This window comes from Tachysurus fulvidraco, chromosome 7 (assembly GCF_022655615.1).
Source record: "Tachysurus fulvidraco isolate hzauxx_2018 chromosome 7, HZAU_PFXX_2.0, whole genome shotgun sequence".
In the NCBI taxonomy this organism is placed as follows: domain Eukaryota; kingdom Metazoa; phylum Chordata; class Actinopteri; order Siluriformes; family Bagridae; genus Tachysurus; species Tachysurus fulvidraco.
Genome location: NC_062524.1, coordinates 18,139,555 through 18,154,643, shown reverse-complemented (window position 1 = coordinate 18,154,643; position 15,089 = coordinate 18,139,555). Strand labels below are relative to the sequence as shown.

At 40.4% G+C, this 15,089-nt stretch overlaps 1 protein-coding gene across 1 annotated transcript in view; it reads left to right on the top strand.

The window, feature by feature from the left end:
• Positions 1 to 795: 795 nt before the first annotated feature.
• cpe (carboxypeptidase E) overlaps positions 796 to 15,089 on the top strand; it is a 15,665-nt gene continuing 1,371 nt past the window's right edge. Inside the window, exons 1-8 of the mRNA XM_027174574.2 lie at positions 796 to 1,184; positions 9,171 to 9,367; positions 9,601 to 9,768; positions 10,420 to 10,537; positions 11,848 to 12,030; positions 13,660 to 13,799; positions 14,021 to 14,120; positions 14,718 to 14,836. Of these exons, the coding sequence (XP_027030375.1) occupies positions 917 to 1,184; positions 9,171 to 9,367; positions 9,601 to 9,768; positions 10,420 to 10,537; positions 11,848 to 12,030; positions 13,660 to 13,799; positions 14,021 to 14,120; positions 14,718 to 14,836 (1,293 nt within the window). The 5' untranslated portion in view covers positions 796 to 916. The remainder of the gene's footprint in view (positions 1,185 to 9,170; positions 9,368 to 9,600; positions 9,769 to 10,419; positions 10,538 to 11,847; positions 12,031 to 13,659; positions 13,800 to 14,020; positions 14,121 to 14,717; positions 14,837 to 15,089) is intronic.

Genomic DNA, 15,089 nt, shown 5'->3' with positions numbered 1-15,089 from the left:
TATTTTAATTTCAGATACAAATCGGTTGAAGTTTTTGTCAGTTGACTAAAACTTAGTCACTATATATATATATATATATAAAAGAGAGTCTGACTCCTAACCCTAAGGTTGGGGGTTCGAGTCTCGGGCCGGCCACGACTGAGTTGCCCTTGAGCAAGGCACCGAACCCCCCCCAACTGCTCCCCTGGCATAAATGGCTGCCCTCTGCTCTGGGTATGTGCAGTTTGGATGGGTTAAATGCAGAGAACGAATTCTGAGTATGGGTCACCGTACTTAGCTGTATGTCACGTCACTAATAAGTCACTCACTCTATATATATATATATATATATATATATATATATATATATATATATATATATATATATATATATTTGTCTTATATACTAATATTATATAATACATCATCACTTCTGGCATGTTATGAATAAATTAATTCATGTTGTTAAATGTAAAACTATCTGATCTGTCTGATCTATCTAAAGGTGAAATATAGTTCATCCTTAAGCTATCACTGAAATATTTTTGTGTAATGTGTCTTTATAGCTTATTTTGCTTTGTGGAGTGCCAGAACTTTCACACACTGATGGGGACTCGCGCCACCTGCTGGCGGCACCGTGTGAGCGCACTGATTTTGTGCGTTTGGTTGCACCGGTTTTCTCTTGTACAGGTAGCCACAGAGTGCGCAGGCGCGTCGTCAACATCATTAGAAGCATCATCACCGCGTCAAGGCTTTGCGGTTTCATACGGGACACGACGGATCAGTGAGGGAGGGAGAGAGAGAGAGAGAGAGAGAGAGAGAGAGAGAGAGAGAGAGAGAGACTTTGAGAGGTAGAGGAGGGATCTGGAGAGAACACGAGAGGACAAGGAAGGCTTTCACTCGGCGATTTAGACAGACACGGTGCAAGCAAGCAGTGATGAAGGCGGCGGGTTTGTGCGCGACGGCGCTCACGCTTCTGGTCGCGGTGCTTATGGCACAGTCGGGCGCGCGCGCCGCGGCGCCGGTGATGGACACCGGGGACATCTCGTTCGAGTATCACCGCTACGAGGAGATGCGCAAAGCTCTGGTGTCAGTGTGGCTGCAGTGTCCGTCAATTGCGCGCATCTACACCGTGGGAGAAAGCTTCGAGGGCCGCGAGCTGCTCGTGCTGGAGATGACCGACAACCCTGGCGTCCACGAGCCTGGTCAGTGTCTGTGCTGTGTGCCGTTACCATATAACTCCATGCACAAATCTTATGACATCACACAGCCTATTTCATTAAGCATCAATAGCCAAGGAGATGTGATGAAACGGTGTTTGTACGTCACATCCATAATGGTGCATTTAGATGTTTCGTGTGTATCTGAAGGTAAAACATAAAACATCTCACACCGTTTGAATGTTTTATCTATTATAGATTATTAAAGGTGAACAAAAAGAGGAGCAGGTGCGCACCAAATCTTAACCAGTCTGTTATCAGCCTTGTCCTAAATACAAGGAGTTGCTCTATATACTGTCATCTTCTAATACACCAACAGTCAGTGCAGTGCGCTTTGGGACGCAGACTTATGTGCACGTTAAGACACACGGATGATGCACAAGACGCCATTTTGCAAGCTGGAATGAGGATAAGCTCTTAATGTATGTAAAAGACAGACATATGTATACGTGTTATACACTGGACACATGCTGAATCAAACCCATGCATTTCAAGCAGTAATTGATTATAGTAATTGACACTATACACATTTTTATAAAATCATATCCAAATGTTCTGCCGTTTTATACAAACTATATATATGTTTATGTGCAGATATTATTATTATTATTATTATTATTATTATTATTATTATCATTATTATTATTGTACTAATTTAATATTTAATACTTATTGTTTTGTAGTATACTATTTATTAACCTGAGATGACTTGAGACAGGCTGTTAATAGCCTGCATTGATTTTTAGGCATTTGTGTGTGTGTGTGTGTGTGTGTGTGTGTGTGTGTGTGTGTGTGTGTGTGTGTGTGTGTGTGTGAGAGAGAGAGAGAGAGAGAGAGAGAGAGAGAGAGAGAGAGAGAGAGAGAGAGAAGAAGCAGACTTTCACCCTAATGGGTGAGTGTTTCCTAAATAGCACTATCATTAGTTCTCCTCTATCGTGTGTGTGTGTGTGTTTGTGTGTGTGTGTGTGTGTGTGTGTGTGTGTGTGTGTGTGTGTGTGTGTGTGTGTGTGTGTGTGTGTGTGTGTGTGTGTGAGTCACTGAGGCTTTTTATTGCTACCAGATGAGTTTCCACTTGCTGCCGCCCCCGCCCCGTTGCCATGGCTCCCAGCAGCGGCGCACGCGCACTCCAGCCTCTTTTATCTATAATGTGTGAAAATAATGTAATATCTGCATTTCGGCGCTCTGTTTGTCGCGGTACATCTGACTGAGCGGATTTAAGCGTCTGCAGTCACGGCAAAGCAGAAATAGCCATCTGCTGCCGTGGAGCTTTATCGGATTATAGTGGTGATGAGCGGTGCGCGCTCCCGTATTGTTAGATGCAGAAGGATGCAGAATTAGCGCGCGCCTGCGCGCTCTCCAGCCCTCCGCGGCCTCACGCACGCGCGCCATCTGGTCCACCTTTTTAGATCCCGTGTGATCGGCCTGGGCTACTGCACAACCCTGTCATACAGTGATCTTAACAAAAAGCAGGAAAATAAAGAAAACTGTCCTGCATTCTCATTCTCTCTCTCTCTCTCTCTCTCTCTCTCTCTCTCTCTCTCTCTCTCTCTCTCTCTCTCTCTCTCTCTCTTGCTCTCTCTTTCCGTCGAGCTATATATGCCACTGATCGTCTCTCCTGACGGATCTACTTCATCAACCCTGATGTTCTACCCTGGTTGGAGTCTTGTCGCCGGGTTTTCACCCTGATGGGGGATTGATCTACATGGTCAACCAGTGACTCACGGGATTGTTGTGGATGGAGCTGCCTGGACACTGTCATGCCTTCATTGAACCATTGTTGCGTCAGTCAGCTGTATGTTCTGGTGTTTATCATCAATAATTTGAAGACTTGAAAGGAAGAAATTAGTGTTAGGACTGTGGTGAACTCAGAGTTTGTACTGGCCCATTAGTACAAACGGTCACACTATTATAAACTGTTGTAGAAAGGACATTATCTACATTTACATTATTTACTGTCCAGTGTCACCCAAATGAGGATGGGTTCCGTTCTGATCCTGGTTCCTCTCAAGGTTTCTTCCTCATATCATCTCAGAGAGTTTTTCCTTCCCGCTGTCGCTCCGGCTTGCTCATTAGGGATATGGATAGACGTATAGTATTCATTCATTCATTCATTTTCTACAGCTTATCCGAACTGATATATAGTATCATAAATTTTAAATAAATATTTTGAAATTAATTTTAAACTTTAATTGTACATATTTATTTTTTTCTTATTTTTTTCCTTCTTTTTATTATTATATATATTTATTTAAATTTTTTTCTCTCTTCTGTTTCTATACTTCTGTAAAGCTGCTTAGAGACAATGGGAATTGTTGAAAGCGAATCTCAAAAAATTAGAATATGGTGAAATGTCAATCAGCAAATCAACTCAAAACACCTGAAAAGGTTTCATGAGCCATCAAAATGGTCTCTGAAATTGGTTCATTAGGCTACACAATCATGTGGAAAACTGCTGAACTGACAGTTGTCCAGAAGACAATCATTGACATCTTTCACAAGGAGGATACGCCACAAACATTCATTGCCAAAGAAGCTGGCTGTTCACAGAGTGAGTTGAGTTGAAAGAAAAAGTGTGGAAGAAAATGATGCCCAACCACCCGAGAGAACCACAGCAACTTCACAAGCAATGGACTGAGGCTGGAATCAAGGCATCAAGAGCCACCACACACAGACATGTCAAGGAATTTGGCTACCGTTGTCGTATTCTTCTTGTTAAGCCTCTCCTGAACCACAGACAATGTCAGAGGCATCTTAGCTGGGCTAAGGAGAAGAAGGACTAGACTGTTGCCCAGTGGTCCAAAGTCCTCTTTCAGATGAGAGCAAGTTTTGTATTTCATTTGGAAACCAAGTTCCTAGAGTCTGGAGGAAGGGTGGAAAAGTTCATAGCCAAAGTTTCTTAAAGTCCAGTTTTAAGTTTCCACAGTCTGTGATGATTTGGGGTGCAATGTCTTCTGCTGGTGTTGGTCCTCTGTGTTTTTTGGAAACCAAAGTCACTGCACCGATTTACCAAGAAATTTTAGAGCACTTCATGCTTCCTTCTACTGACCTTTTTTTTTTTTAAAGATGCTGATTTCATTTCCCAGCAAGATTTGGCACCTTCTCACACTGCCAAAAGCACCAAAAGGTGGTTAAATGACCATGGTGTTGGTGTACTTGACTGGCCAGAAAACTCACCAGACTCTATGAGGTATTGTCAAGAGGAAAATGAGAAACAAGAGACCAGAAAATGTGGATGAGCTGAAGGCCACCGTCAAAGACACCTGGGCTTCCATACTACATCACCTCCATGCCTCGCCGAATTGAGGCAGTAATTAAAGCAAAAGGAGCCCCTACCAAGTGTAGAGTACATATACAGTAAATGAACATACTTTCCAGAAGTCCAACAATTCACTAAAATTTTTTTTTATTGGTCTTATAAATGTTTACAAATGTATACAATATTTAATAATGATATTGAGTTAATAAGATGATACAGATTAGATCTCATATTAGAGATTTTTTTTTTTGGGTTTTGTTATAATGTCAAGATAAATCAAGATAAATCAATTCAATGCACAATATGTGATGGAGTAACTGACACACAGCTCCATAAATATTGGCACCCTCACTTATACATATCACACATTTTTTTTCACACACAATCCTCTGTTAGGGCAATAATTAAGAAGTTACATACGGAGCAGCTTGTAGTGAACCTGTGTGTATTTTACCTCTGCACGCACAGTGAGGAGTTTAGAGAAGCAAGTCTATAATCAGGACCCCAATTCCATGCCAACAACAAAACCAGAAAGTCTTTTCTTTCATCTATCCACAAATGTAAACAACTGGACTTGGCGAGACTCTGGAACTGGGTTCTGTGGTCCGGCGAGACATAAATATAGCTTCTGGGCCACAAACACTCAAGGCGTGTTTGGTGTTACAAAAAAGCACGATTATGCAGAACAGGAGCTGTGGCCAAGGAGCATTCCAGCCGCTGAGTGTCAGTTAGTTGAGATGTTTACTTAAATGCTGAAAGGCTTATTTTTAGAATAAAGTGAGAAGAAACTGTGTGTGTGTGTGTGTGTGTGTGTGTGTGTGTGTGTGTGTGTGTGTGTGTGAGAGAGAGAGAGAGAGAGAGAGAGAGAGAGAGAGAGAAAGAGAGAGAGTGAGATGTTTTCCTGTCAGCGTACACTCATTAATAATAAATCAGAGAGATTTCCAACATCTGCTCCCTCTACTTAAATGTGTGTGCATGTGTTTTATCCTCCTGGTTAGGAGCAGATTTCCCCACAAAAAGTAAAAAGATCTTTTCAATCCAAAAGTGAATTAATTATTAAAAGAAGATCCTCACAATTGTGTGTGAGTGTGAGTGTGTGCATGTGTGTGTGTGTGTGTGTGTGTGTGTGTGTGTGTGTGTGTGTGTGTGTGTGTGTATTTTTGGAGACACTGAGGCATCTGAATATCCCCACAAACCTAACTGGTTCAGGAAAGGATAAAGAAAGGTGTCGGTGCGTCCCAAATCACATACTTATAAACTATTCTGCTATATTCTGTAGTATAAATAGTGTGAAATTGTAAAAAGAAAAAGAAGTGGTACTGTGCTTTAAGAACTCGGATCGTGGATTATGTAATCAACTGATTAATGGGGTGTGGGGTGCAATTGCTGCATGTCACTGAACAGCTTTCCATTGTGAAAGCACAATTTTACAAGTTTCATTTAAAAGTATCTGAAAGCTAAGAATGAAGAAGTTGCTAACTGAGTATGATGAGGTAAATTTTTATACTTATGTTTTGAAATCCAGTTTTTATCATACAAAGAATCAAGTGAACTATGGTGCAGCCAAAGAAACAGTCTGTAAAGTTTAAAGGCTAAAAGAACCAGTCAAGTAGATGGCTTGTTTACTCAACAAACCTAATCTCTAAATTGTCATGCTAACTCCAGCTGTGCAATTAGTCAAAGGAAGCGTTCAGTGTTTGTTTTTTCACATTTTCACAACTTTTCCACAGATTCACAGTTGCTCGTTTTATATAAGGATTAATGGGAGTGAAAAGGGGATAAATGTGGAATTATACAAACACATTATCATCAGCTAACAGCTAATGTTATTGTAGCCTGATATCTGTGACTGAGTATTAATATTTATAGCTTAGTTGCTGATTGTTCTCCAACAAAAAAGAATGCTACATGCATTGAATGAATCAGCACTCGTGTGTGTGTCCAGTACGTTCTTATCTTGAGGTGAAAGCCACCTTTGTCACAGTATCCATAGCAACCGGGTCACCAATGACATGCGTCTGTGTAAATTCTGTCGTATGTTGACTTCGGTTTTGAGAATCAAGCGGCCGGACTGTTTATTTAACAAATGGATGGATATGGATGGATAGAAGGAAGGATAAATAAACAGGTGGAAAGACTGAATCATTTCTGAGATGGATATCACTCTCCATCTGGTTTCTGTCTCCTGCAGATCAATAAAAGATAGATTTCTCTCTCTATTTCACTCTTGTTTTCTCTTTCCTTCTCTTTCCTTCTCTCTCTCTCTCGCTCTTTCTCTCTTTCTCTATTTCTTGCATCTCTCTCTCTCTCTCTTTCTCTATTTCTTGCATATCTCTCTCTCTCACTCTCGCTCACCCCATCTCTGTCTCTCGCTCACCCCATCTCTCTCTCTCTCTCTCTCTCTCTCTCTCTCTCTCTCTCTCTCTCTCTCTCTATTTCTTTCTTGTTTTCACTGCTCTGTCTTTCTCACTTTTGCCCTCTGGCTCACACTTTCTCATCCTATAGCTTTTATTTATTTTCAATATTGTTCTATCTATATCTCTCTCTAATCTCTCTATTCTATATATATTCTCTCTCTCTCTCTCTGTCTCTGTTAGTTTAAGATCAGACCATATTTCATTTCTTTGTTCCACAGTGTGCTTCTCGGAGTGAGGGAGTGAGTGAGTGTCATGTGTTTTTCATCATAAAACTCTTAAGTGAATGAATAGAGTTGACAGGGATCAGGGCCAGAAATGAGGGGAAAGGCAGCCAGAGTAAGAGAGTAATAAGAGTAAGATTGAAGCATGCACAAAGTGAAAAATCCACACTGTTGTTTTTCTCTTAACACGTTAGCACACAAGATCGGGGTGTTTCTGATGCTTTTAATGAAGCTGAAACAAGCTTCTGAAAGGGTTTCTGCAGGACAATATTTAGTTTGGGGATTTATGATGCGTGAGTATAACACATTATTCTGTTGTGTACACGGCCAAGTTCCCGCGCACAACTGCAGTGGAAAGCCATGACGTATAGAACTGCATCATTACACACAACATTGAAGTGGGCTAGAAAAACAGTCCCAGATGCTCCGAGAGAGGGTAATTGGTACATGTGGCTGAAAAGGTGTGTGTGTGTGTGTGTGTGTGTGTGTGTGTGTGTGTGTGTGTGTGTGTGTGTGTGTGTGTTGGGGGTGGTGGTGAAGAGTGATCTTCAGAGCTCTGTTAATGCGTTTGGCAGATGTTGGATATCAGTCCAGATTGCTCCTCTGAGCTTTGTTTTTTTAGAGAGTGAGTGTATCCTGGTTTCACCTATCCTTCTGTGTGTGTGTGTGTGTGTGTGTGTGTGTGTGTGTGTGTGTGTGTGTGTGTGTGTGTGTGTGTGTGTGTGTGTGTTACAGAGAAATTGAAGAAGAAATAGCAAGATAAGTGTGTGGTATGAAATTGAATGTGTGAGTGTATGTATCCTTCTGTTTGTGTGTGTGTGTTTATTTGTGTTTGTGTGTGTGTGTGTGTGTGTGTGTGTGTGTGTGTGTGTGTGTGTGTGTGTTTATGTGTGTGTGTGTGTGTGTGAATTTTCAGTAGTAAGTTAGTTACATGAATGATGAATGAAATATTCCTAAAGGACAAAAAGAAATCCTATAGCTTATTCTACAGAAGTCACACACTGAGATGAATGAAAATGTATAAAGAAGTGTTTTACAATCATAAGGCACTCTGGCAATCAAGGACATGCAAAAACAAAAAATGTGTGTGTATATATGCATGTGTCACAGTTTCACAGACACATAGACACACGCAGAGACTCTTCCTGTGCATGGTTTTGTGAAATGACTTTCACCATCTGCTGAAGCTTTACATTTATTTTTAGAAGACTTCAAAGATTTTTTTAATGGAACAGGAACAAACTATTTCATAGGGACATACACCAGCACACACACACACACACACACACACACACACACACACACACACACACACACACACACACACACACACACACACACACGCACACACACACACACACATGAATGCACCATGAATTTATGTGTGCCATGTGGGGTTTTTTATATGGAAGGCCAAGGGACAGTAAAAAATAGTATAAAAATCCTGAATAGCAAGTTACGCTTTGTGAGGCTGCAGCTCAATTAAACAGCCTGCTGTCCATCTGTTTCCAATATGTGTGCATGTATATGTATGTGTGTATGTGTGTGTGCGTATATATATACTTCCCTGATTGGTTTTTTTTGCTGCTGGTTAATGTAAATTCTTTTATGAAAACAAAAATCAGAGCTAATATTTGGGACTTGACGTGATACAATTTTATAATCTAGGTCTCAAAAATAAACTCTTACTGGCATCAAACAGCGAATTTCCTTGTGATTTAAAAACACTTCAAACGGCAACAGAAGAAAACAGTATTAACATATAATGACATATCCTAGCATCGGTTGCCATAGTGATAATGTTTATTAGTGATTGGCACAGATATCAATTTTCTTAAAAAAAAAAAAAAATGACCGGGTGCTGGAATGCAGTTTGTGTTGTAATTGCCTTTGCTACAGTCTTAACACTTGTTATCTATTCATCCAAATCCCATTGATAATGTGTTTGTCATATAATTGTTTAAGAAGCATCCCAGTGCTGAGTGTATTGCCATGGAATTCATTCATATGACATTTCTATAGGTATATATAGGTATATACCTATATATGATATATATATTTTGTGTATGCATTGTAGGTGAGCCTGAGTTTAAGTACATTGGGAACATGCATGGCAATGAAGCGGTTGGCAGGGAGCTGTTGATCTATTTGGCTCAGTATCTGTGTAATGAGTATCAACAGGGCAACGACACCATCATCAACCTGATCCACTCCACCCGCATCCACATCATGCCCTCCATGAACCCCGATGGCTTCGAGAAAGCCGCCTCACAGGTAAGGGCTCATACCGAGTGCATGAACACACAGATACGCCTGTGTACAGTGCCATCTGTGCCATGCAATAAGCCTTACATTCATAGCATGCATGGATGGTTAAATGTATCTGAAGCCATTAAGCTTGATTTTATTAAAAATGTCAAGAGAAATATAGCACATGCATGCATATAGGGGATTTAAATTAGCTTTAGATACAATAATAATGTTTTTGTGTGTGTGGATGTGTGTAGTCTGGAGAGATGAAGGATTGGTTCGTTGGACGCAGCAACGCTCAGGGTATCGATCTGAACCGGAACTTTCCAGACTTGGACCGTATCGTCTACATGAATGAGAGAGACGGAGGAGCGAACAACCACCTGCTGAAAAACATGAAGAAGGCAGTCGATGAAAATACTAAGGTGAGATAAAGCAAAATAAAGCACAGTCAGCTGCAGAATTGTGTTTATAATTGGCTTAAGCTTAGCCTGAAACTATGAGTTATATAAGTAGTAGAAGTATTCTGGTTTAAAAATGATCCAAAAGGAAATCCATAGGCAGGGGTGGCAATTTTTTTGGACCTCAGTATGTACTAAAGTGCTCACAATCAATAGACAACCCAGAAAGCTTATACATTTATATATGGTATAACTATATAATATCATATTTTCAATAATACAGATTGCTCATACAATTGGTTTTATTTATGTGAAGTTTATAAAGAGTTTAAATCCCGACAATTCCACGGCCATCAATGCAAAAAGGCCCCTGCTTTCTTGTTAAGGGTGGATGGCATACTCACTTCTCTATCAATCATAGTGAACAATCAGGGGCATCGGTGAGCTCATGTAGGAAGAAAAGGGCAATTAGCACTTTCTTAGATCAAAATGATGTGCTTGGTTGGCTTCACGTGATTTAGCGAAAGCATGTGTTAACCAGTTGGTAGCTGATATGGGAGAGCTGCTTAGTGGGTGGGAACTGGCAGGTGAACAAACTAATAGCTGAAAAACAATTATGTGCTGTAATACTGTTAGAAAAATGGTAACCTCTGTGTGGCTTGGTGTGTTTTGCAGCTTGCACCTGAGACTAAGGCAGTAATTCACTGGATTATGGACATCCCATTTGTTCTGTCAGCCAACCTCCATGGAGGAGATGTGGTGGCCAATTACCCATATGATGAAACCAGAAGTGGTATGAAAGTGCACACGCACGCACACACACACACACACACACACACACACACACACACACACACACACACACACACACACACCCAAAGATTGACCCCAGACTCAGAGCTTCCAGTGACATTTGTTTGTATAAAGGTTCTGTTGCACTGCACCCCTGCTGAAAAATCCAGTTTAGTCTGAGCAGCTGCCAAAACACAAGCTAAGCTGGTCTACCTTCTTTAAAGTAAACCATCTTTAAGATAATCTGTCGTAAGTGCTGGTAAAAAAATTTAACAGTTTCTACAGTGTATTACTGAAAATACTAGGTAGAAAATCAAGCTGGACTTTTCAATAGGAAATGAAAAGAAAATGTTTAAGTATCCCTGAATGTGTTAAAAGTAATGCTTTACATTATTACAGTCTATATTAATTCAGAAACTTTAATTTTTTAGAGAAAATCTCTATAACATAACTCTCAAAAAATACAGTACCAGGATCTATCTACGCAGCTGGCCAGCTATCTCACTCAATCTCTTTCACTCATTTTCTACCACTTATCCGAACTACCTCGGGTCACGGAAGCCTGTGCCTAGCTCAGGGGTCATCGGGCATCAAGACAGCATACACCCTGGACGAAGTGCCAACCCATCGCAGGGCACACACACACTCTCATTCACTCACACAATCACACACTACGGACAATTTTCCAGAGATGCAAATCAACCTACCATGCATGTCTTTGGACCGGGGGAGGAAACCGGAGTACCCGGAGGAAACCCCCGAGGTATGGGGAGAATATGCAAACTCCACACACACACAAGGCGGAGGCAGAAATCGAACCCCGACCCTGGAGGTGTGAGTCGAACGTGCTAACCACTAAGCCACCGTGCTCCCCAGCCAGCCGGCTAGCTATTATTTTTATTTTTTTCATATATTGGTGCACAATTTTTTTGATAACATAGAATATCAATACCAAACTACAGTAGACAGTTAAGTAGATACCTAACTGTTGGTAAACTGGCTTGTCAAAGACAGTTTTGGACTCTTTCCCCTTAACCTTCAGGAAGATAAACATGCCTGTGGTCTTCTTAAGTGTTTCATTTCCAAGCTCCACAAAACAGCACCTGTTTAACAGTCATGTTTATGAGCCTCAGTAAAAAAATAAACACAGTTGTTAAACACAAGTGGTACAAAATGGAAAAAGCAGCTAAACTTGGATGGGGAACTGAAATGAGCAGCAGATGAAGCAGCAGGTGGAGTGTGTGGATGTTTGCAGTGCATAATATCTCTTTGTATAACTTGTATATCTCTCTACCTCTTTCTGCTTCTCAGGATCTACTCATGAGTACAGTGCCAGCCCTGATGACATAGTGTTCAAGAGCTTGGCCAAGGCGTACTCCGGCTACAACCCACTGATGTCAGACCCTAATCGAGCACCATGCCGCAAAAATGATGATGACTCCAGTTTCAAAGAGGGCATCACTAATGGAGGGGCCTGGTACAGCGTGCCTGGAGGTACATGACTACAAATTTTTATAGCTTTCAGCACATTTGTGGCATGTTGTATTTGCTGAATCTGACCCAAGTTAGGTATAATTTAGAGGTGTTCATGTTTATTAAATTAAACCAAACTTCTGCTTGTTCCAAAAAGAATTCTGACAAATTCCACCCACTCCCCTAAGAGTGTGTTCAATCCCTGTAATCCCACCCACTCCTGGCAGAGAGTAAGACCAATCCCACCAAATGATTTAGAGAGAGTAAGACCAATCCCACTCACTCCTTCAGAGTAAGACCAATCCCACCAAATTATTTAGAGAGTAAGACCAATCCCACTCACTCCTTCAGAGTAAGACCAATCACACCAAATTATTTAGAGAGTAAGACCAATCCCTCTCACTCCTTCAGAGTAAGACAAATCTCACCCACTCCTTCAAAGATTTAGAACAATCATACCTATCCTTCTAGACAGTAAGACCAATCCCACCCACGTCCACAAGACAGTAAGTCTAATCCCACCTACTCCTCTAGACAGTAAGATCAATCCCACCGACTCCACTAGACAGTAGGACCAATCCCTCTCACTCCTTCAGAGTAAGACCAACCCCACCCACACCTGTAAAGATTAAGACCAACCCCACCTACTCCTCTAGACAGTAAAACCAATCCCACCCACTTCCACAAGACAGTACAGACCAATCCCACCTACTCCTCTAGACAGTAAAACCAATCCCACCCACTTCCACAAGACAGTAAGACCAACCCCACCTACTCCTCTAGACAGTAAAACCAATCCCACCCACTTCCACAAGACAGTAAGACCAACCCCACCTACTCCTCTAGACAGTAAAACCAATCCCACCCACTTCCACAAGACAGTAAGACCAACCCCACCTACTCCTCTAGACAGTAAAACCAATCCCACACACTTCCACAAGACAGTAAAACCAACCCCACCTACTCTTCTAGACAGTAAAACCAATCCCACACACTTCCACAAGACAGTAAGACCAACCCTACCTACTCCTCTAGACAGTAAAACCAACCCCACCCAATCTCACAACACAGTAAGATCAATCCCACCTAATCCTCTAGAGAGTAATACCAACCCCACCCACTCCCACAAATAATAATAATAATAATAATAATAATAATAATAATAATAATAATAATAATAATAATCCTACACACTCCCATAAAACATTAGATCAATCTCAGGAAGAGTCCTACTTTCTCTAGGAAAATTTGACCTTTTCCCTAAGAATCCCACCCAATCCAGTATACAGAATTAGACCATCATTTTCCAAACCATCAGACCAGTCATACTCACTTGAACAGTCAGTTTCTCCAGACCAAATTCCCAATTTCAGAAGAACTGTAATGTATTAAATTTTCATTACATAGTCAGATGTATTGGTAATGTCACCAGGGTTAGAGAAGATGTGTTAATGTTTCAAGCTACATGATTTATAATAGTTAACCTACAGCTAACAATGCTTTTGATAAAGTAACTACACTACAAGCTACAAAGAAAACTATTATAATATTTTCTCAGCAATCTTAGCAAGAACTGTAAATACATAAAAAAGATAGACAGAGGGCACATTCCTCTCAGATCACATTATCTTTTATTTTCTTTTTCCTTAGGCATGCAGGACTTTAACTATCTGAGCAGCAACTGTTTTGAGATCACGCTGGAATTGAGCTGTGACAAGTTCCCACTGGAAAACACACTCAAAATATACTGGGACCAGAACCGTAACTCCCTCGTCAACTATATTGCACAGGTGTGTGTTTGTTTGTTTTTTGTGCTGATATGGGCATGGACTATTTTCAGATTTCTGTCTCTGTGTTCAAAACTGTTAAAGCTCTATGAGGCTCCGTGACACCCCAGTCTTTTAAACAGGTCAAATAAAAACTATCCAACTGGACAAGGCAGCTAGCGACAACTCATTTCTACCAAAATCACTGACTGAACCTTAAATAATTCTATCATGTTCATCCCCAGGTTCATCGTGGAGTCACAGGTTTTGTGCGTGATCTTCAGGGAAATCCCATCTCCAACGCCTCCATTTCTGTAGAGGGCATTGACCATGACATTACCTCAGGTGGACACACACCCTTACACACACTCACAAGTTCTATCATATTGACAGTTATCAGAAACACAGCAGTAGACAAATGAACAATGGTCATTAAAAATACTGGAACAGCTGTTAAGATGGAAAACAGGAACATAGTGTCGAGACTGCCATCTAGTGGTAGCATCATATAAAGCGTGTTACACGAATATTACAGCAGGAATATTTAATTAAAATGATCCCAGTATTTATAAATCTATAAATATTATGTATTCATAGAGATTAATACTGGAAGTGTGCAACATATTAAAGTATTTTTTCAAATTATACTATTCATGGCCTCCACCGAATTATTTGAAGCTGTGACTTTGTTATCTTGCAGGTATAAGATATTTATTTTAAGATCTTGATATATTAATTGGCTCAGCACCACACCATGTTTAAAAAAAAAAACACAATCATGTCACCAAAGCAACTTGGAACCAGTCCTAATTCCATCATAAAAGTTTAGACGTAACAAGGGATGCCATTATTGTCATTCTTGCTATTATAACTAATACATATTATATACATCTAATTACAGTTTCTGTTTTTTCTTTAACACACACCTCTGTGTTTCTGTAGCTAAAGATGGTGATTATTGGCGCTTACTGGCTGCTGGGAACTACAAAGTTTCAGCCTCGGCTCCTGGATATCTTACAGTGACCAAGAAAGTGGCTGTTCCACACAGCCCTGCTATTCGGGTAAACAGACACTATACATATATATATATATATATATATATATATATATATATATATATATATATATATATATATATATATATATATATATATATATTCAGGCATGCAAAGACATCATCATAGACCTTCTAGAAACAAGACACTTTGTCTCTGTCTTAGGTTTCAAAGAGATTATTAGCATGTGCAATTTTCAACATTGATAAATAATGATCCCCAGATTTTTTAATAAATAAGGCAACTGGCATCATTGATA